Source organism: Phalacrocorax aristotelis, chromosome 17 (assembly GCF_949628215.1).
Source record: "Phalacrocorax aristotelis chromosome 17, bGulAri2.1, whole genome shotgun sequence".
NCBI classification, from domain to species: domain Eukaryota; kingdom Metazoa; phylum Chordata; class Aves; order Suliformes; family Phalacrocoracidae; genus Phalacrocorax; species Phalacrocorax aristotelis.
The window spans coordinates 12,020,204-12,041,213 of NC_134292.1; the positions used below are offsets into that span (position 1 = coordinate 12,020,204).

General features: G+C 49.7%; 1 protein-coding gene across 4 annotated transcripts in view; it reads left to right on the top strand.

Moving 5' to 3' along the window:
* Positions 1–367: 367 nt before the first annotated feature.
* ADGRD2 (adhesion G protein-coupled receptor D2) overlaps positions 368–21,010 on the top strand; it is a 44,229-nt gene continuing 23,586 nt past the window's right edge. For 2 of the 4 annotated variants that reach the window (XM_075112251.1, XM_075112248.1), the window contains exons 1-10: positions 835–3,405; positions 3,629–3,810; positions 13,868–14,069; positions 16,009–16,086; positions 16,174–16,237; positions 17,004–17,234; positions 17,995–18,648; positions 19,316–19,414; positions 19,880–19,965; positions 20,353–20,634. In XM_075112251.1, coding sequence (XP_074968352.1) covers positions 16,039–16,086; positions 16,174–16,237; positions 17,004–17,234; positions 17,995–18,648; positions 19,316–19,414; positions 19,880–19,965; positions 20,353–20,634 — 1,464 coding nt within the window. In that variant the 5' untranslated portion in view covers positions 835–3,405; positions 3,629–3,810; positions 13,868–14,069; positions 16,009–16,038. Of the gene's footprint in view, positions 534–834; positions 3,406–3,628; positions 3,811–13,867; positions 14,070–16,008; positions 16,087–16,173; positions 16,238–17,003; positions 17,235–17,994; positions 18,649–19,315; positions 19,415–19,879; positions 19,966–20,352; positions 20,635–21,010 lie in introns of those variants that run through there. The other 2 variants (XM_075112250.1, XM_075112249.1) reach the window with 2 other exon arrangements.

The following is a 21,010-nucleotide window of genomic DNA, read 5'->3' on the forward strand; positions in this document are numbered from 1 at the left end:
CATGACATGGCACAGCTGAGAGGCACTGCATGGCTGGGGGGGGGCATGGCATGGCATAGCATAGCCGGGGGGCATTGCCAGGGGACATTGTATGGCACAGATGGGGGGCATAGCATGGCATGGCCAGGGGCTATGGCCAGGGGGCATGGCATGGCCTGGCATGGCTGGGGGACATGGCATGGTTGGGGGGTATGGCATGGCATGGCACAGCATGGCACGGCACGGCATGGCACAGCATGTCCGGGGGGCACAGCATGGCTGGGGGGTATGACATGGCATGGCATGGCACAGCATGGCACTGCATGTCCGGGGGGCACAGCATGGCTGGGGGGTATGACATGGCATGGCACGGCATGGCACTGCATGTCCGGGGGGCACAGCATGGCTGGGGGGTATGGCATGGCATGGCACAGCATGGCATGGCGCAGCATGTCCAGGTGGCACAGCATGTCAGGGGGCACAGCACAGCTGGGGGGTATGGCATGGCCAGGGGGAGCACAGCCGGGTCCTGCCCACAGGATGGGCTCTGCCAGGTGACCGCCCCATGGGTGCTGGGGAGGGACCGGGGCTCGGGCTTGGACATCGCTGGTGAGGGGAGTGCCAGGCATTGGTTCTGCCCTGGTTTGTGCCTGCATCAGCCCTTAGTGCTCGGGGACTGTGGGTGTTCAGGTAATTGGCAACTTTAAACAAAATCCTGTGGTTTCTGAGGAGGAGGGATTGCCAAACACATGGGGCAGCCAGCACCACGTGCAGGGCATGGGCGTCACTTGGGTGTTCACACACGGGTTAGCACAGAGCCAAGGAATGTTGGGGGCTGATGGACGGGGAGGGAGGGGTTCACTGTGGTGGGGGGCTGGAGGTGGCTGAGCCCTGGGCTGTGAGTGCTGGTGCCGCTCCACGCCGAGACGAGCGGTGGCAACGCCTGCACAGACACACCTCAATTTAGGTGTAATTTACACAAAGCGGTTGATGCTGCTCCATCCTGTACCACTAGACAAGCTGCCCAACCCCCTTCCTCCGTCAGCTCAACCGAGCTTCGGGGATCACTCCTCAAGAAGGTGTCGTTGGTCCCTGGGGACAGGACTGGTTGCAGCAGGGAAGGACGGGAATGGACGACTTGTTCGTCCAGGCTCTGACCATGCTTTTGTGCGTAGACTGGGGCTGTCTTGTTATTCCTTCCTTTGCCTTTGTTTTACCATATTTAAAATGGCAGTAATGCTGCTTTTACTGGGTTCCAGAGGTCCCTTCCAACCCCTACCATTCTGTGATTCTGTCACTTGTCTAACAGGTTGTAAAAAGCTTTGAGACTTTCAAAGAAAATGAAAGGATGGATGAAGGACAAAAAGAGAAAAAAATCCCAAACTTCTATGTTTGGATCTTACAAAGTCCCTACAATTGCATGAGAAAATGCAAACCTACCTAAAATTGCTGTGCTGTTAAGGTAAGGGTTATATGGTGAAAGAAAAAAGATAAATGCCCCCTTTCAAATTAGGGAAGCCTTGCTGTATGTCAAGGAGGTCAGTAAAATTAATTTAGTATTTTCTGGGTAAACTGCATCCAACCTGCATTTCAACTTTTCCTCCAGCTTACTGACCTCTTAAAAGAATAGCCAAATGTGCCTGTAGAGAAAAGAACTTCTGGCAACTTCTCAAGAAAGGATACATTTTAAAGCAATGCAGACATGTAGTGAGATTTTTCCAAAGCCTATCACATATCTAAATTGCTTTCTAGATGTGTAAGTGCCTGAAATTAAAAATCGTGTTGATTTAAAAAAAAAAAATCAAGTAAAATGCTATTTGTTCCAAACATTACATGTTAATTACATGAGGCCCTCTCCAAGAACAACACAAGAATGTAAGTAGTGCACAGGCCTCTTGCCTAAAGGAAACTTTCTCCAAGTATTCTACTGAGTAAAGTGTCTTCCTTCCTGAGGTAGTTAATGCTCAGAACATGACATTGTTAGAGTAGGTGGAGTTGCTGAGAGGAGCAGGCCTGCATTTCGTTCCAGGAGGAGCGATGGCTCATGCATCAGAAGCGAGTCAGACATCTTGCAGGCTCCCTCTGAACAGTACCCAATTAGCAGATGGCCTAAAAAAGGAATCCAGGGCCCCATGTGTCCGCACCAAATCTACACGTCTGCAGTATCCCTCCTAATTATTTAAAAATGAGTGTTCTCCATCATTGTACTGGGATGAAAGTACACAAACACAAAATGGGGTGGGTAGGCAAAGCTTTTGTGCCATCTCTGCTTTTTCCTCCAATGCTCAAAAATACTTGCCAGTGGGAGGGAAAAAAAACAGCCACAGGGAAGAAAAGCAAAACCCAACCTCCTTCTTGATTGTGCCAGTCTTGCAGCACAAAAACCACCAGCAGCGTTCAGGCTAGAGGAGCTGCAGTGCCAAGCGTGGCACTAGCCCCTGCCAGCGCACAGGGAAGTCCTGCAATGAAATACGAAAGAGCCAGTTTCTGTTAGGGGTAGGGAAAGGAGAGATCCTCTGATCTACAAGCTCTCACTGAGGACACCTTGCAGATGGTGAACTCTGTGACATGTGCTGATGTTGCTCAAAGTTGCCGGGCCGCTGAAGAGTGGGGAAAGCCTGACACCTGAAATCTAGAAAAAGGTGCGGACATGTCTGTTTTCCTAAGTGCCCTTTGGTTTCTGCTAGCCCGTCACAAAGCCGTGTTGCTTTGTTCCACACGGGCTGGGGGCTGCTGGGGTTACGTTACTAAGCTGGGAGAGCTCCAGAGGTCACTTTTTTGGCACAGGCTACATTGGACGGAACGTCCTGAGTGTGGATTTATTGCTGCTGTGTCCTGTAGGGCCCAGATGAGGCTTGGCTGCCTGGTTTGCAGCAGAGCGCAATATACTGAGAGCATTTGTTCCAACAGACCATGAAGGACCACCTTTAAGATAAGAACACTGAGAACCTGCGCTCTGTGCTCTCTTCTCCCCTTTCTTTCAACCCTTGAATAACTGAAATGCCATTTTTGTGTACATCAGTTAGGCTGGGAAGCTGGGAGAAAGAATATCCTGCTGCCAGATGCTCTTTTTTTAATTCTAACACAGTTGTTTTTCTCTTCACTTGATAAAGTTAAAATAAACAGTCTCTGGGGTGAATTACAGGCATCAAAATTGGATTGGCATACAAACTGTAGAGCAGTTGGTGGTTGGGAGTCTGGGGAAAAAGAAACAGCAGGTTTTAGCTAGAGGGGACAACAGCTTTATTTCCCTCTTGGTCCTTGACAACTAAGCAGATGTCCTATGATTATTGCTTTACCTTCTAGTAATATAGTGTCTTTTCCTATCCTCCCAGGTACACGACTGGCTCTTTTGCAGATGTGCAAGTACATCTCTTCCCTAGTTCAAAGCCGTCTTAGTGCACCACTAGCTCCATCTATTGCCAGGTAATAGCTGGCTGAGATTCAGACAAATGCTTGGTTTTCCCCCTCAACTTTAAGGGATACCTATTTCCAGTCCCATTTATGCAGATACAACTGATGGTCTTAGGAATAAGATCTTTTCTGAACATCTTACATGGGCTTTTTCATGCCCATTGTATTGAAAAGTTTCATTCTGTGTTGATGCTCTCCACTGTATACACAGATGTCTTGTTCATGTTTTCTACAGTCCTTCAGAGTCCTCAAGTGCACTTGTTAGCGGGACCACTAAACCCTGACAACTGCCCTGTGTTCCTCTGAAGAGGTGCTGGAGTAATGGGAGCGTGTGGGTGCACATAACCACTATCACTGGGTACCCACTGTACTAGGTTGGAAGAGATGTAATGTGATGGTCCCGTTCTGAAGAGCTTGGTAAGTTTAAAAGTATTAGAAGAAAGCACACTGGGGAAAAGAGTGGCAAGTGAAATGAATTTTTAAGGTTCTGGGCCAATATATAAAGGAGTGCCTGCGTGGTCTCCTGACAGAGAGCAAATGGTCTGTTCAGCAGTTTCTGTTTAGCATGAGGAAGGTCATCTTCGCACTGTTTGAAATACCCACTTTGAAAATCCAGGGCTACATACTTTCAGGCTTACCTTCACCTGGTATGATGAACTGTGCTGAAGAATGCAAACTTTTCTCTTTATTTTTTTAAAGCAGTCCTGAAGTCTGTTTCTAGCCTTAACAAAGCTGCAATCCAGGTTTATCATCCTACAAGACATCTGACAGGGAAGTTAAATAGCACTCCAGACACATTTTTTAAAACTTACTTGGGATACAAGGAATGTTAGTGTTTTTCTCAACAGGTGGGCATTCAAGCTGAAGCCTGTGTCTTTACAGTATGTGTGTGTACATAATGTATAAATTCCCAGGTATTTTAGTGTCTGCATTTATACCCTGCCTGGATTCCCAGTTTTGTATTCAGTGCTTTGTGTGTGTGTGAGTGCCAAATGACATCTTAAATTCTTGGACCTTATTTAAAGAGACATTGGGTAACTTGGAATCTTCAACAAAATCTTCAGTACAGTTTAACTCTACGAAGCTTGCATCTGCTCTTGCAGTATGAAAGACAAACATGCTGTTTCTTCAGGGTAACAAGTGTAAACCATCAGTCAATCTTTTGCTCTCTAGAATAAAGGCGTTGCAAAAAGTAAGGTCTTAGCAGATGAGGCTTTTGATCCTGTAGAGACAAGGTTGGTTTTATGTAGCACGATAGAGCGATGGCAGAGGGTTCCCATCGTTCCAGCACTCTCTGATAGAGTAACGTGGCACCTAAACCTGTTTGTTGATGGTGTTCAAAGGACAGCCAGACAACCCTGGTAGCCACACTCAGCCCAACAGCTGCACACACTGAGATAGTCTCAAGCGCTCTGTAGTATGGCAGTGAAGCCTGCAGCTCTGTTAGGTAAGAGTCAGCAAGGGTCCCAGTATAGCGCTGGTGGGAGTGTGGTGCCCAGTAGCTTGTGGCTATGGGACTGGTGCCTACAAATGTTCAAAATGAAAGGAAGCAAATCACCCCTGGCACATGCATGTGAAATGACATTCAATTAGAGAAACCTAGGAAGTGCTTTCTTGTGCTGTGAGCAGCCACACTTGTACCTCTGCTGCATGAAGTCCAGATAAGTGAATGGCTGACTGCCCTTACGCTCAACGTCTGTCTGCAGAACTCGTGGGAGAATATACTGGGGCCCTCTGCCATCCAGCCCTGCATGGGACTGATCTTCTTTAGAGCTGGCCGGAGGCAATGCAAATTGTCCAGAAGCTGAAAGCACATATTGAGGTTATGCCTGAACCCTGGTCATGGTTGTGTCTTGCGCATATTCCAACAAACACACTCACTAGTTCCCAAACTAGCCAGCAACTCCTGTACTGTCCCAAGGTGAACTTGTGTTAGGAGTGGAGCCAGATAATCACTGAACTGGAGAATAAATGCACCATGTGTCTCTCCTGTTCAAAACCACTCTAATTTCAAACATCTTGCCTCAACAACGATCTGTTAACAAACTGCAGGCCAAGAATCTGTCAGAAGAATTTAAATACAATTCTGACAAGATCGGAACTAGATAGACAAAAACTTTACCAACCTGTGGCTAAAACAAAGCTAATCGAGTAAGTCATGGCCCGGGTGGGGACAGAAGGTGATCTCTCAGGGATCTTCTTTGTCGTGCAGCTGTGGCTTCCAAAAGCAGGAGATGTATTTGAGGTGTTTAAACTCACTACAGGAAACAGAGAGTGGGCCTGGGTGCCAGAGGGTGTTTTCATTACTTTGAAAACTGAAAGAAGAGGCTGAAGCTGGGAGCAGGCTAGTGTCGCAGTCCAGGGGGTGATGCACTGAAATGTGAAGCGAGTTCCCAAGAGCTTCTGAAAGAACCATTTTCTGAAAAGGAGCTGGCAGAGGTGTAGACGTAAGAAATAGTCTGTCTCCCTCCAGGGGAGCAAATGAAATACACGGGGAGCCCTTTGCTAAATGCTATAGGATGCTAGAAACTCGAGACAGTCCAGTGCTGATCTTACATTATTTTCTAGCATTATGATACTCAAATCATTATGCTACTGTCTATCACTTGTCAATACTGTTTAGGAGAAGTGCCTGAATTTCTGGTGTTCTGTTGACAATTGCAAAAGCCCTTCTGTGGTAGTGTTGGAATAAGTTTTCAGCTTTATTTAGGTTCTGGCAGAACAAACTGGCAAAACTACATGAGTTGGAAGAGGAGGAAGCGAGTTTCAGGTACGAAGACGTCTCTGTGCCGCTCTCTGAGATGCTGCTGCGTGTCATTAAAAGGGATGTGAAGTGCGGAGTCTCCATCTGGACTGTGAATATGCATTTAAGCTGGCTGAACATGACTGCAGAGGTACAGCTGTTATTAAAACGGGCTAAACTTCGAAAAATAGGTGTTGGTAACCTGTAAGTGTTCACATTTGCAGACGCATTTGGAGCAGCATGTAGAGGCTGTATATGTATTATAGCTGTGACCTGCCGTACTGCAGGGCAAGTGTCCCCTGTTTGCACTGAGGAATACCACTAAATGTGAGTGAGGTGGGAAGAAAAATACAGTGGGAATACTGAGCAGCGAGGACCCAATTTTAAACTGGGGTGATGGGGAGCCGGGCAGCCAGGGGTACCGCAATCCCGCGTGAAGAGAACTGCAGGGAAGTAGGGAGCGATGCCTGGCGCTTGAAAAAACTTGCTGCAGATGCTGCTCTTCTTGCAGGGGTGTGTGGATCAGCTTCCCTGGTCCTGCTTGCTCCTGTCTGAGAATATCAGTGTCATCTAGCAGGTTCAGCACTTTCCACATGTTGCAGTTGGGCTCAGCTACACTAGGGATGGCTGGGAAGAGTGGAGGGAGTCTCTTAGAAATGGGCGAGCTGTTAGACTGGGGTCTTCCAAGCTCTGAGAATGCCTGATGTGCAGATTGTCCCTTCATAATCTAAGGGTGGGTCTGGACCAAGATTGCTGCCTCCAGAAAGCAGGTGAGTACAGTACAGTTGACACTGGGCTAGAAAATCTAAACAGTCACGCGGATTGCACCCAAAAGGGGCGGAAGGACACGGCCTGATCTGAGCAGTGACTTGTCCTTGAGGGAGCAGTTACACGTCCTGTGAATCTTCGGTTCTTTCTGTGCTTTCATTGCCGAGTCCTGCCCCTTCATTCCTCCTTGGGCAGGGAAAGCCAAGGCAGTGTTAGAGGAGATGGGTCTCTTCTGTGAGCTTCAAAGCAATGCGTGGAGCTTCTATTGTAACACCTGGGCGTATTTCACAGTTCTGTGGCCTGTAATCTATAGCCCTAAATATCCGCATTTAATCTTTATTACTGGTATCTCTGGCAGGAATCTAGTTTAACGTCATGATTCTGACAAAGATGGGAAGAGTTGATGAGTAGGGAAGAGTCCAAATGTCTCATTCAAATGGACAAGTGATAATAAACCCATAATACTGCTTTGGAGCTGAGTCTGTATTTCATCCCATGGGACCCAAAATGCTTTTGTCTTCCCTGGGATCACAACAGGAACCACCGAACATCCTAGAGGTCGAAGTGAGAGTGGCTCAAATACTGACAGCAGCTGATCAACTGCTGAACTGGTCATTCCAGCCTCACAGGATTAATTATCTGGCACTGGGGAAAAGCTTCGCTCTGCACCTGGTGGAAGCAGAGCCTCACATCCTTTTTAAGCAATAAAAGCCATAATTACTTTTCTCACCGCTCACTGTTGCTTTGTGTAAATAGCCATAAGGTATTTTAAAGAGTCTTTTGGGGGAGGTAGGTCTGCTTCGCTGGGCAAGGGCACATACTGCAGGGAGGCGCTGTGACTCCATGGCCAGCCCAGGGAGGGTCTCCAAGGAGGCGCCGTGGCCCCAGGGGACCACTGTGTCCCTCAGGGCTGCTCCTGCTCCTTGGCATGATACCGGCGTGTAGGCACAGGTCTCCCAGCACCGGTTATTGGGTGCACGTCTTGATGTTACATGGTGTGGGAGAGAGCAGAAATAAGGGGAAGCCTCCTTGCAGATGCCTGTGCCAGTCTGACCAAAACACTGCTCCAAAACTGCAGAGGCACCCAGGGCTCAGCCAGACACAACACGCTTCCTCTTACTCAACATCTGTATTCCTGTAAGCTGATGTGGAACTGCTTATGCCGGTTGTTTGCAGACCCTCCCTCCTGTCTTGTGACTGACATGATTAAATCCCGTAAAGAGATGGTTTCTCTATTGCCAGGTTCCTACAGCGAGAACTGGGGCCATCTGCTTAATGGTCTGCTGCGTTTCTGGTCGCATGGTGCTGCAGTACTGGCTGGAGCTCTGCTGTTGTGCAACAGTCGCGTATGGAAAGCTTTACCCTTTAATGTGAAAAATGGGAAAGACAGATGCAATCTGGGTCTAACATTGCTCTTGTACTTTTTCCTCTCGTCTCTCAGGAGCTGTCTTGCTGCTGCCTTTCCTCACTCCGCCTGAGCACCAGAGCCCCTCCTTTTACTTGGTAAAGCAGGCGCAGTCACTGTCCCCCAAAGCGAGCTCCCTGCTTCAGGGCTGTTCCTCAGGACCTCTGGAGGACATAAACCACCTCTCCATGGTGTTTGTGAACCTGAGCCCATGCATATCGACTAGCCCCGTTGCTTCAGAACGCACCCTGCAGGAATAACTGTTTGCAAGCTTTTTGCTAGCTGTGATTACAGGGTAAAGTAGATCCACAGTGGGTGTCTGGTTAAACCAGCAAAACCCTTTTGTTAGAAAACTATGGAAAAAGATATCAGAGAGATTTAGTGTTTCAAAGAGGATCACAACCGAATGCCCTGTCTTGCAGTAGGAGGATGGGAGATTTAGTAGTAGTTACTAGCTTGAGAAAAAACAAAGAAAGATGAATAATAAAGGCAGGTCCTATTTTTTTCTCTTAAAAGTTTCTAGGCTACACTGTTCTGTTATAAATGATGGCACTAAATAACCAGCCGTGCCCAAGCTCCCCTGAAAGGCTCTCTAATACCAGCAGCTGATGCCCTACTGCGCAGGGACACAATTGGGTCTGTTCCTCCAGACAATACACCTGTCATTGGGAAGCGTAAAGCTGGCAATTAGCTGGGGAGGCTCTGTGTTGGGCTTTCATCCCAGACAATAAGAAGGGCCTGGAAGAGCGAGATTAAGGCTGGCATGTCCGCAAGAGATTGTTGAAACAAACCTCACCGAGACTTGGGGCGTTTAAGAAACAAAACAAAACCCCGGTTAAATCTAACTCTACAAACAAGTCTAGAAAGCAAAATAGCACTGGAATAGGATCATTGGCCTTAGAAATATAAACCTGGGGTTGTGGAGGAAAGACTTTCTTCTCAGCTGAGATGTCTTGTAGTGGTCAGCAGTGTACCATAGGAAATTAACCCCAAGCAGGGTTCTGTGCACTGAAGCTGCAGTGGGAGTTCTGGATTGCTTAGCCAGGACTAGGACTAAGAACCAGCATCTGTGGAACAGATTTTTTTACCCAACTAATGCAAATTCTAAGCCCTGGGCAATACTCCATGCCTGGCACTCTGAGTGTTTAAAAGTCTCCCAAATTACTAACCCTACAAAGGCCCTGAAATCAATGCAGCAACACAAGTAGTCTTGGCCGCTTCTTGTGACCAGTATAGAAACTGGAAGGGAAGCAGCTGACCTCCTCAGCTGTTTCAGAGTGCACTATTAGAATAAACTAAATTGATCAGCAAGTCTCAAACTATTTTTCTGCTGGTGCAGGAGTTCTTCCAACATGCAAGCATCAGGAAACCCAGAGAGGTAAATTAGGAAAGTCTTTTCCTTGCTATCAGTTCCATCTCCACAGGCATATAACTTATGATTGTCATGTGCCAGCAAGTAACGTCTGCTGTGGGTCTTCAGTGATAGGATCCAAACTGTACTTTCAGCAGTGCACAAAACAGGGAGAGGAGACACAGATATCCACTGCAAAGCTCTTGCATAGCTTCCTATTTGCAAGCAGTTGAGGTGCGGCTCGTGTGCTGAAGGCAAGCCACGTTGGTGCTAACGGGGGCACGGCGGGGTGAGGACTGCAGGGCGCACGGTGTGTTTTGCTGTGCGAGGAGGTGAGCCGGCACGCGCTCGTGAGATGTACGTGCTTGGGTCACTCTGTCCCCCTGGGCAGGTATTGCTCTTTCTGCTTGTGAACTTGTGCCCTCTCCCCTCAGCTTCCTGAGGGACATATCCCTGACGTACCAGACTCTGGACGTGAAGCCTGTAGCATCAGGAAGTTTGGTCAATCCTGATGTGACAGACTTGAAAGGAGAGGGGGAGAGGAAATTGAGAGAAGTAGACAAATAATGGGATTGCCAAACATGCAGGTGTCTGGCCATAAAAGCAAATCAGCGCGGACCTTTAGTGTGCGGAATAAGTACACTTGTTTGGCAACCTGAAGAATTAGCTTGAACACATGTCCTCCTGTCTCTCTCCTGCAGAGCTGTGAATGTGAAATTGCATCCACGATCCAAAGTCCAAAGAGTAAATTGTGCACGTGATGACTGCTGCTAGCTAGCTTGGCCGGCCAGTGGTTGCTGCGTAGCTAGAGCAGTCTTCTGGGTAATATGTGCCTGGATGTTAGGTGGTGATGCTGTGACTCTGTCCAGAGGTGGTGGAAGGGTAGTCCAGATTTTTCCAGGCACCACTGCTTCTGATAGCTTGATCCATGGGGGAGTGCTAACGTGTGTTAGCAGCTTGCGTGGAGTGGCAGACGTGGGATGTGCTGGACTGAGGTCTCCCTGTCAGCTGGAAGGGCGGGAAGTTGTGCCATGACCAGATCACTGCAATGCAGTGCTAATTGCTTCCTGAATACTGATGAATCTTCTTTTTGGAGAGCTGACCTGGAGGTCCTGCAGGAGCAGAAGCCAGCAGACATTCAGCCAGCTGGAGTTCATGGGACGGCAAGCTCCCGTTCCTCTTCACCCACAGGAATGCCAGGGGTGTGGGAAGGAAAAGGAGAAGAGCTTTAGCACGGGAGTGTCTTGTTCCAGTGATGTGTTAAATATGCAAGCTGAGAACACGCTCAGAAATCCATTAGTCCTGTTCCAGTTTCAGTGGTAGACTGTCCATTCTCAGCCTTAAGTCTGCCACACACTTTTATTTGTGGAAGTAACAAACTGCCCATTTGCAATGCCCTTATGCTGGGGTGGATGGCATCTGGTGGAAGGCTTTCTTGGTGGAACTGGAAAGCAGAAGTGGTTTGGCCCCGTAGGGGCAGCTTGGAGTTTTAGTTTCTGCATGTGAGAGACATCTGGCCTCTGTCTGCGCTCCTGAAGGAAATGCCTGAATTGGAGGCAGCAGAAGGCTCAAATTCTTACGTGTGCACTCACAAACAGCCCAACTGCCCCTGTTCAGGCACTTGGCATTAGCCAAGACAGAAGCAGTAACTGCTTCGCTCTTCTTTCTGAATAATAAGTAGTTGGACAGTTGAAGATGGTTTATTAGGATGGAGACTCTGTGCTTTCCATTCCTTCCAAACCCTACAACAGAAGCATCCCTTGCAGAAGCAGAGAAACATCCACATGCAGATAAATAAGGGTACCAAGGAAGCTTTGAACTGCAGAAGCAGTGCTGGCATCGGTGTGAGGCATCAGCACCAAACAGCAGCTTGTGAAATTTTCAGGTGTGTGAAAGTGTAAAATAATTGAGATACGCCAGGCGTGGGACATACTTTCACAGCCCCGGTACTAGGGGGGAGGGAGGCAAGTCTGCATCTCTCTTACCAATGCCTCCTAAGTCAACACTTGGCAAGCCCTGTCTCAGCTCAGAACTGAATCTAATTCAAAGTAAGTTTGGGTGACATTAAACTCCATGAGGAGGAGCTGGGTCAGAAAGAGGGTCAGCTTTGTGCAGTAAGAAGTGGGAAAAAAACAAATGCTGGAGTAGAATAACATCTATGGCTGGGCTAGGGAAATGTTATTTTGAAGGATAACTCCGCAAGGGACGGGCTTGCAACATGACCTGGTGATCTCTGACACGCACAGCGCTTTGTTCCATTTTTCAATGCATCTTGCTTAGCCACATGGCTTTCTACTCCACTTGGCAAATATTTGATTTATAAAGATTAACATGTTGCTAGCCCATGTGCTGGGAAGCTCTTCCAAGGGTTGTGTGAAAGACATGCCTTGAGGGTGGCAGATCAGGGTTTACTAACTGGTAAGGATAACACTTCTTAAAATGCACCTGAGCTGATTTTTTAAATTGACGGCATGTAAACAGAATTGCAACCTATTTAAAAATAAGCTAACCCAGAGTGACAGCATCACCCAAACTGCACAACACAATTTGCCCTTTGCTCAGCTGCTTATTAGAGAGATTTACAGGCATTAAAAGTACATTGGGATTTTACCATCTAACTGTCCCAAGGTCATATGCCTGCTTGCCAAGGTCTTCTTGCACTGGATGGACATCTCTTAACTCCAAGAACTCTGTTATTTCTAATTTATTTTGGGATGTATGAATGGAGGCTGACTTCGGGAACTGCAGTTGCCTTAAGGAGACGGCTGACTGGCTGGAGTATTTGCTTTGTGGGAATTGGTGCCGATACAACAATGAATTACCAGCATTGGTGGCGACAACTCTGCTGCCATGGCAGGGAGCAAACAGATGGCAGTGCCCACGTGCACCTGTGGCTGCAGGAAATCCTCCGGAGAGCTGAGAGGTCCAAAGGAAGCATCCAGCAGCCCAGGCGCTGGACCCCGCTTTCTGGGCTTGCTCAGCAGCCCGGGAGCCTGTGCTTTTTGGGGCCTTTTAAGTGTGATTTTAGGTGAAAGGACAATGAAGTGCCAATTATTAACTTCCATTTGCTGGCTGTTGCTTTTCCTTTGAAACACCAGCGAAGTGCTCTGCCAGAGTCTCTAGAGCAGTCCTTGATTCCAGCCAAAGCATTGAGTCTTATTTGAAAGTCCAGTGTGTGATTATGGAAGTTAATTCACATTTAAATCGACAGAACTTGTGTGGGGGAGGTTAGAAACTCAGTGGCATTCAATGAGAGCTGGAAACTTGTCCTCACCTCTCTGCATGTGCACAGAGGATAGTTTGGTTTTATGGCTATAGAACAGAGGAGCGTTGCTGGAGGCTGTGGGCTGCATTCCGTTTCTAATGCTACCAGAAAACTGCATTTAGTGCTGTTACAAAAGGTGTTTAATTCTGTCTAAGACACAGGCATAAAGAAAATAGTTTACTATCTGCTGGGGGACTCTAAGTCTTATTAAACCTAATCCAGCTCTAAGTTTGGAAAACACTTTGCACCTTTCCTCTGAAGGTCTTTGGTGTAACCTTGGGCTCTGCCTCACACCCTTTGCTCCCTCCATCACCGAGGGAGTAGGATCCAGTTTTGGCCCAACCGCAGTGAGCTGCAGAGCCCTCTCCAGGTGCTGCCATGCAGCTTCGCAAGCCTTTGGTGCTCAGTGCCGCACCGTCCGTGAGTGCCCGGCTGTTTCCCAACTGGCACGGTGACTAAACAGCCCAGAGCAGCTGCCTCCAAGGTCCATTCTTCTGTGAGAGATTTATTGCAGGGTGCAGAGGCTCTGGGACGTGATAATTGCCTTCATTCCCGGACGAAGACCCTGAAGAACAAAAGCCAGTTGCCTGTGAATCCATGGTGTGATTCAAGCATTCACTTGGAGGGGAGGAGTGGGAACTGTGTGCTGGTTGCTGTAGCAAAAGTGAGTGGGCACTGACCAAAAGAGCAGCTCTGACCTGCGAGGCAGGGAGCGCTGCTGGCCAACGGAGGTGGCCTGGGCCCTCCAGCCCTCACGCACGTCCTCCCAGAGGCTGTCGTGGGCCTGGGCTTGAGGAAATGCCAAAACGCTGAAGCCGCTCGGGGAAGAAATCACGAGGGACGCGCTGGAGGTGCCCTGCAGAGCTCCTGCCGGTCTGACTCTGCCTTTCAGCCCTGCCCCGGCGCGTTGTATCAGCCTGCGTCTTTTGTTTGTCCTCCTAGACATCTCCTCTAGAGCTGACCTTCTTCACCCGCACTCCTGAGCATGCAGATGTCAGACTCTTCCCGCTTCGAGGATCCCTGGTAACTCCCCCACCACCCGATTTTTCCACCAAGACCACGTGCCAGATTTCCTGGGAAGCTTTATCGGGGACTTCCATGGAGAAGTGATTGCCTGGGAAGATCCCCCACGCTGCTGGCACAGGTTGCGGAGGGGGAGGCTTGCGAGTGCTTTGCTGTCACCCGGGGCGAGGGCGTCGGGAGCGGAGCGCGCTGGAGGAGCCGTCCCGGGCTGGGGGTGCGGGCTGGGGGTGCCCGAGCTCAGCACCGCCCCGGGGACCCGCTCCCGCTGCCCCTCCGTGCCGCGTCCCGGTGCGCCCCGGGCCCGGCGCTGGCGGGGCGGGGGAGCTGCGGGGCCGTGCGGGGCGGAGCGGGGCCGCGGGGGGCGAGGTGCCCGGCACGGAGGAGGCTCGGCGGCTGGGCGTGCTGCCGGGCGGCTGCGGGGTGCGGAGCGGGCGCAGTGTGTGGAGCGGGGTGTGCGGGGCAGGGTGTGCGGGGCGGGGTGTGCGGGGCAGGGTGTGCGGGGCGGGGTGCACTGTGCGGAGCACGGTGTGCGGGGCATGGTGTGGAGGGCACACTGTGCAAAGCAGGGTGTGCAGAGCGGGGTGTGCGAGACACGGTGTGCGGGGTGGGGTGTGCGGGGCGGGGTGTGCGGGGCGGGGTGCGGAGCAGGCGTGCAGAGCGGGGTGTGCGAGACACGGTGTGCGGGGCAGTGTGTGGAGCGGGGTGTGTGCAGGGTGCGGTGTGTGGGGCGGGGAGCTGAGCGGGGTGTGGATGTCCATGGAGCAGAGCGGACCCACCACAGGAGCCCAATCTCCATTGGGATCACCACTGCCAAAACCCAGAGCCATGCCCTGCCCCACAACTGGCCCCCACTGCCAGCCCCACTCTCGGGCTTGTCCTGCCGGCGGCTGTGCTGGAGCTGGCCCCCTTCCCCAGGGCTCCCCAGTATGCTATTAGACCCTTGCTGCCAGCTGGGTCACTAGTAACTCCCCTGCTGCTTTATTTTTCTGCCACAACCATGTTCCAGACTTCCCATGGTAGCACGTTCTGGGACCTCCATGGAGAAGCGAAGACCTGGGGCTGCAGGCAGAGGTCAAGGAGCGGGAGGCTGGGGTGCCCGTCTGCCAGCGCAGCGCTAGGCTCCGTGTGCAGCTGCCCGTGGCTCCCGTCACTCACCGATCAGATGAGCACAGAGCCAAGCATAATTCTCCCTGGAGCGCTTGGAGCCGTGTTCTGTGTTTATAAAGTCACTGCTGAACTTGGGAAGACTGACTGTGAACATATTTAGAGCGCAGGCTTCAGAGCTGATCTCCTTAGTGCCTTAGCAGCCGAGTGCTTAAATGTGTGCTTTTACTGTGCACATGGGAGAGTCCCCTGGGAGCACAGAGATTACTTACGGTCGGCAGTGTCAGTGCCGAGAGACAGCTTTAGGACTTGTTTGCATTGGAGATCACATCACTAGTTTCCATGTTTGTATCTTTACATACCCTTCTCTATGACTTTACTAGATTTCACACGGCCATGCGCTCAGGCTTTCCTTCCACCGGTGCAGAGGTGGTGAGGCGGGGGCTCGCTGGCGGAGCCCTGAGGTTGGGCAGCTCTCCAGGATGGCTCCGTGGTACTGAGCTGTTGTTCAGGCACTGCTCACGGAGGCTGGATTTACTGGTCTGCAGGGTCTGTTTGGCTGCTGTATTCTTGCGGGCATTAAAAAAACAGGAGAAAAGCTGCCAGTGATGTGACACTGTCTAACAATGCAATTTATGATGGCTTTTTTATTTAGTTAATGCAGATAAAGAGGCTCTGCTAACTTGCCTGTCTATTAATATCGCACATCTGTATATGTTTTTTGAATAATTATTTTGTATCCTGGAAACAAATGTTAAACTGAGACCTTGAGTTCTTTAAGAAGAACTGAGAATTATTTTGGTAGGATACTGCCCAAGACAGGTATTTCAGAGGGAGTCATTTTGTCTTTTTTGATTCAAGACTTTCTGAGGAAAGCAGCCTTGTCTGAGAACTAGCTTTCTGCAGAATGCTTCTCGCTCTGCAATGCATCTTGAGTAATATTTTGTTTATTCTAGCAAAGGGTGAAAGCTTTCCAGCTGGTCAGCATGTTTAGGAGAGACTTGAGACCCGATTCTTGGTTCTTCAGCTTTCTGGTGAGTTTTATAGTAATTTCTATAATTTGAGTGTTTGAGATAACATTGGCGCTTTACATGGATGTCACAAAACATCCTCTCCAACAGGTCGGTAGTCTGTCCAGGAGTCTCTTTGCCTTTGCAGCCCTTGCCAAGAATCAGACTTCTAAAGGTTAGTGTTTTTATCAGCACTTGCATATGTTTTTGCAAGCAATATTCAGCACAGAGAAACAATGCATAAAAAGGTGTCCAGTGGCAGAAACAGAGGTGAAGAAGCTTTTTGTGATACCGTTTTGTGCCTGAAATTATATTTTCATAGCTAAGCATTTGCTTGGCTAACAGTGAAATTACTGTCTAAAATCAGGTAAGTACTGCTCAGCTGCTAGTCTTTGTGCTGCTGTAACTGCAAACAAAACATTTTTAATCTGCAAACAATGCAAACAATAATTACAAAACATTGTAATCTGCAAACAGATTATTTTGTGCTTGCAAATTGTATCTGCAAACGCAGAAGCTGGTAGGAGCTGGGAAGTGGGGATAAAATGAGAAAATTTGCTTGTACATAACTGCCTGGAACAAACTACCCTGAGGGCAGTCCCTGGGTGTACCACAGTGAGCTTTTACACTGGTTTTGTGTGTCCCACAGAAGTGTGCCCCGCTCCAGCCCTAGGCCAGCGATTCGTCTCGTGAGCAGACTCACAGATGTCCCTCATTTTAGGTCCAATATAGTCTGGATTTTTCTGTCACACTGTGCCCACGGAACATCCCGAGGGCTGGTTACAGAAATTATCTCCTGCCTGTAGCTGCTCCAGGGTGCAGCAGGCAGTATTTGTAAATGCCTGGGGATGCTGCAAGAGACTGACCCTGTAAGTGTATGTGGCACGAAAGAGGGTTGGAGAAGCTTTCTGTTTCTCCACACTGTGTGTGTCTCTCTCCAGGTTTTGCTCCTGTCACGATTGAGACCTCAAGACACATGTACGAATATGTGGCCACTGCTTTGGACTGGTGGCACGCAGACAGATACTGTGAGCAACGCTTTGCTCAGCTGCTTTTTGAACCCCAAGAGAGTGAGCAAGCTTCCTTTAGCAAAATACTGCAGTCCCACCACATCAGAGGTTCTGTCTGGCTAAATGAAAGGGATGGTGTCCTGCACAAACCAAAATGGAGACGTGAGTATAAGTGGGCTTGGACTATGTGAAGGCATGTTCACTGCTGGATGTTTTTAATGCTGAAAAATTAATCTGACTGGAAAAGTTGCTGCTCGTTTTTTATTGTCGCTGTGGTAACACCTAGGACCTCTAGGCATGAGCTGGAACTGGCAGCATGAACAACAGTGATCCCAGCACATCAGCTGGTCACTGTCAAGATTTTTTAATGCATTGCAACAGGAGGGAGCTGCAAAGGGGCTCCTCTGCTCTGTCCTCCTGTACCGTCTCCCTGTAAAGCAGGTCTGGCTTTGCTCAGCCTCGCCATTATGACCTGTGGGTCCTGCAGAGCAATGATGTTAGAGGCAGGACCAGGAGAACAGGTATTCCCCAGCAGCAAGGCACCACATGGCAGATGCCTCAAAGGTCTTACTTGACTCTGTTCTTGGTTGCTATAGCATGGGATGCTTGGAACATGCATCCATATTCATGGACCATCCTTCCATATTCATTGTTTCCAATCCTATTTGCTAGAAAACTAAGTTTCTGGAAATTACGCTTGCTGAAATGACGCAAACTCAGCTTGCCTGCCTTCCTGATCCCCTCCAGTCATAGGGGAAGGAGAAGCCTTGCTGCATGCTTATAGGATGCCCTTGCCTGCAGCATCCATGAGTTCTTAGCTTGAGTGGGAGGCAAATGAAAATGGTGGTTTCATCCCAGTAGAAGGTGAGCAGGCTTTGGCCCATGCTTCTTCCTTTATGCTGGCTGGAATTTCTCCTTCTAGGGGACCACGTTGTACCAGTCCTGGTGTTCAGAGACAAAACAGACACAAAATATGTGAAGGTGCTCTCTGACTTCCCGGCACTGCCTGCTGTCACAGCCTGTGCCCACCTCCAGTGGGACACCAGGACCCAGGAGATTGCTACCATCTTCTCCTATGCTGTGCCAGCTTTTATTAACGAGTTCCAGCTCCGTGGCTTTGTCGACGAGGAAGGCTTTGTTCGATTTGCTCTCATAGTCCACGGGCACCATTCCCCATACCTGCCCGTGTTCCGTGCTGATGGACAGTGGCATCACTTCTGCGTGACCTGGCAGCAGGAAAACGGGACCTGGGCCATCTATGCCGACGGTAAAAGGAGGGCATCTGCCAGCGGTTTGTGTACTGTGGGGCCGTCTGCCCCCCAGGCCATCTATGGCCAGGGGACTTTCATAATTGGACAGGATCAAGATTCCCTGGGGGGCACCTTCAGGGCGAAAGAGTCCTTCAGTGGGAACATCACCGACTTGCACGTCTGGCAGAAAGTCCTCGGCGCAGAGCAGATAGAGAAAGTTCGGTCGTGCTGGGTGGTAGAGCAAGACCTTGTGTTTGGGTGGAGCTCAAATGCTCTGGAGGTTGAAAGGACCATTCAGGAAGTGACCGCACAGTTTCTTTGCCCAGGTAAGTCTCATTCCCCTGACTGCTTCAGCAGCTCCCTTCTGCAGCGGGGGGTCAGCACGCTGGCATAGTCCGAGAAGCCAGTCCCATCCTTAGAGAGGGAATTTGGTGCAGTTTGTGGGGTGATGCTTCTCCTTTGGGAGGGCAAGCAGGAGCACATTCAGAGCTGGGCTGGGCAGTTTACGCCTCGTACTTAAAGGCACAGTCGTCACAAAACCCTTGGTCACTGAAGACCCCTGCAATGACCCTAACATAGGCAGCCGTTCAGAAGTCCTGGGCTAATTACAGGCTTTCTCTTCTACTGAGAGAAATGGCTTACTTGTCAGTGATGCTGTTTCCTGGGGTTTGCACGGCCGGTGCTTCAATGCTGTACTGGGAGGAGGGAGTCAGTCTCTCCGCCAGACTGCTGTGACATTACTGATAAATCACAAGCTCAGGACCCGGCACTGCCGCCTCCTCCGAGTTCCTTCTGGAGAGGATTTGCCAGGCGGGTCGGGAGCAGGTTCTGAGCCCAGTCCCTGCTCTGCTCTGGCTCTGGGGCTGCTTAAGGAGCAGTCCACAGCTTTTGTCTTCAACGGGGTTTGTGGATTGCTTGCAGGAAACGTGATACCTGCTGAGGATGGCGTGTCTCTGGGGGCCCTGGGCCTTCTGTTTGTGTGTGTTTCCACAGGGCCTGTTGAGGAATGCCGAGTTTTTGAAGTTGGCAGCAGTGGATTCAGTTACACATCTTGTTTGCAGTCTTTGCCTTTTATCTGTCGCTACAGAAAGGGTACAGCATCTGTTATTTATTTATTCACTACTTCCACGGTATTCACTCCTGGAGATCCTATCTAGGATGATGGCCAGTGATGGAGAGGCCTCGTGTATGCTCTGAAGAGATTGCATGGAAAACCTGCTGTAGCTGTGGCTTTGCTTCAGTTGCATGCACTCTGACAGGTTATTTTGCTGTTCCCCTGTTAAGCAGTACACGTTACATGGCTTCTGGATGCAATCTAGGCATCTCCAGACTCATCGGCCAGGGGGATGTGGGGAGGCGGCGGAAAAGAAGTGTTAGACTGTCTCTCCAGATGGGATCTTATAGTAGAAATAAAATGCAGCTGTGAAGTCTCCTTGTCCTGACTGTCCTACAAACGTATCTACCATCTGAGGACCATTCCCCAGGCTTTGAACATGGCGCGTGCTAACCACGATGCTAGACACCACAGCAGTGGTTATGCTTTTGTTTTATTCTCAGATGCATACTGGCAACTGAAAAAAGCTCACCTGGAATCCAGCCATTCGCTTGTTGGCCGTGTGAACACGCTTGCAGAGAGGACTGTGGTGAGTCCTGCAGCCCCAGCGGTGGCAGCTGACACCGAGAGCAGGCAGGAGCTGTTGGGGTGGACTTGCTGGCACCTACTGGTGTTTGAGGTCACTTTGCCAGCAGTTATGCCTGTGGCTGCTGCCGGAGAGTGTAGCCAATACAGCTGTAAGTTGTGCTGTGATCAAGCAAGCAAAGTGTTGCTTCAGGTTGACTCGTCTTGCTGAGGTTGAGAGGCTGGACAAGAGAGTTTAAAACATCAAGGCGGATCTTCCCCTAAGATGTGCCTGACTGGCTAGGCGGGTGTCCTCACACCAGGGAGGGCATGCAGGGCATTGTGAAGGCACAGCTGATGATCAGGCAGAACCAGGGCTCTGCACTGATCTAAAACATCTTTTCCATGGCAGATTCCTGAGAACATCTTCACAAGTGATGTCCAAGACATGAACCTCTCTGTTGCTCTTGGTGCTCTTGATGTCTTGGCAAGTGTTCTGAGGGAAGGAGAGACACCCGTGCTGGAGTCATCTGACCTCCTGGTGGTGCTTCAATTACTAAAGCAAGTTTCCGATGTGGAAATCCAGGAGGGAGAGGAGCTGAAGATTTTGGAGCGGTTGGGCCAGTATTACATGGAAGTGACTGAGTTAATCTTGGAAGAGCAGAATATTGAAACATGGTCATCAGTCAGCCAGGTAATGGTGTCACCAGCTGTCCGGCTGCTGTGTGCCACATCTGTTCATCTTGCTGTGTGTGCAGCTCCTTGGCCTGTATGACCACAGGCTCAGGACTCTCCCTGCATAGTCACATGTAGCCTTTCTGGCCATATTCTGGAGCTTGTGAAAATGCTGCAAGCATGGGCATGGAGCCTCTTTGGCAGCTCAGATAAGGACTAGCTGCCTTACTGTTGCCTCATATGTTGGAGGAGCAAACAAGTTGTTCTGCAAACAAGTGCAGTCAGGTGGTGCCTTCCTTACAAACCCCTCCAGCGGTTGTCTTGGCTCTCTTCAAGCTTCTCTACTTTGTCAGCCTGGATTTACAGGATTACACACAGTTTGCTGATTCTCAGTG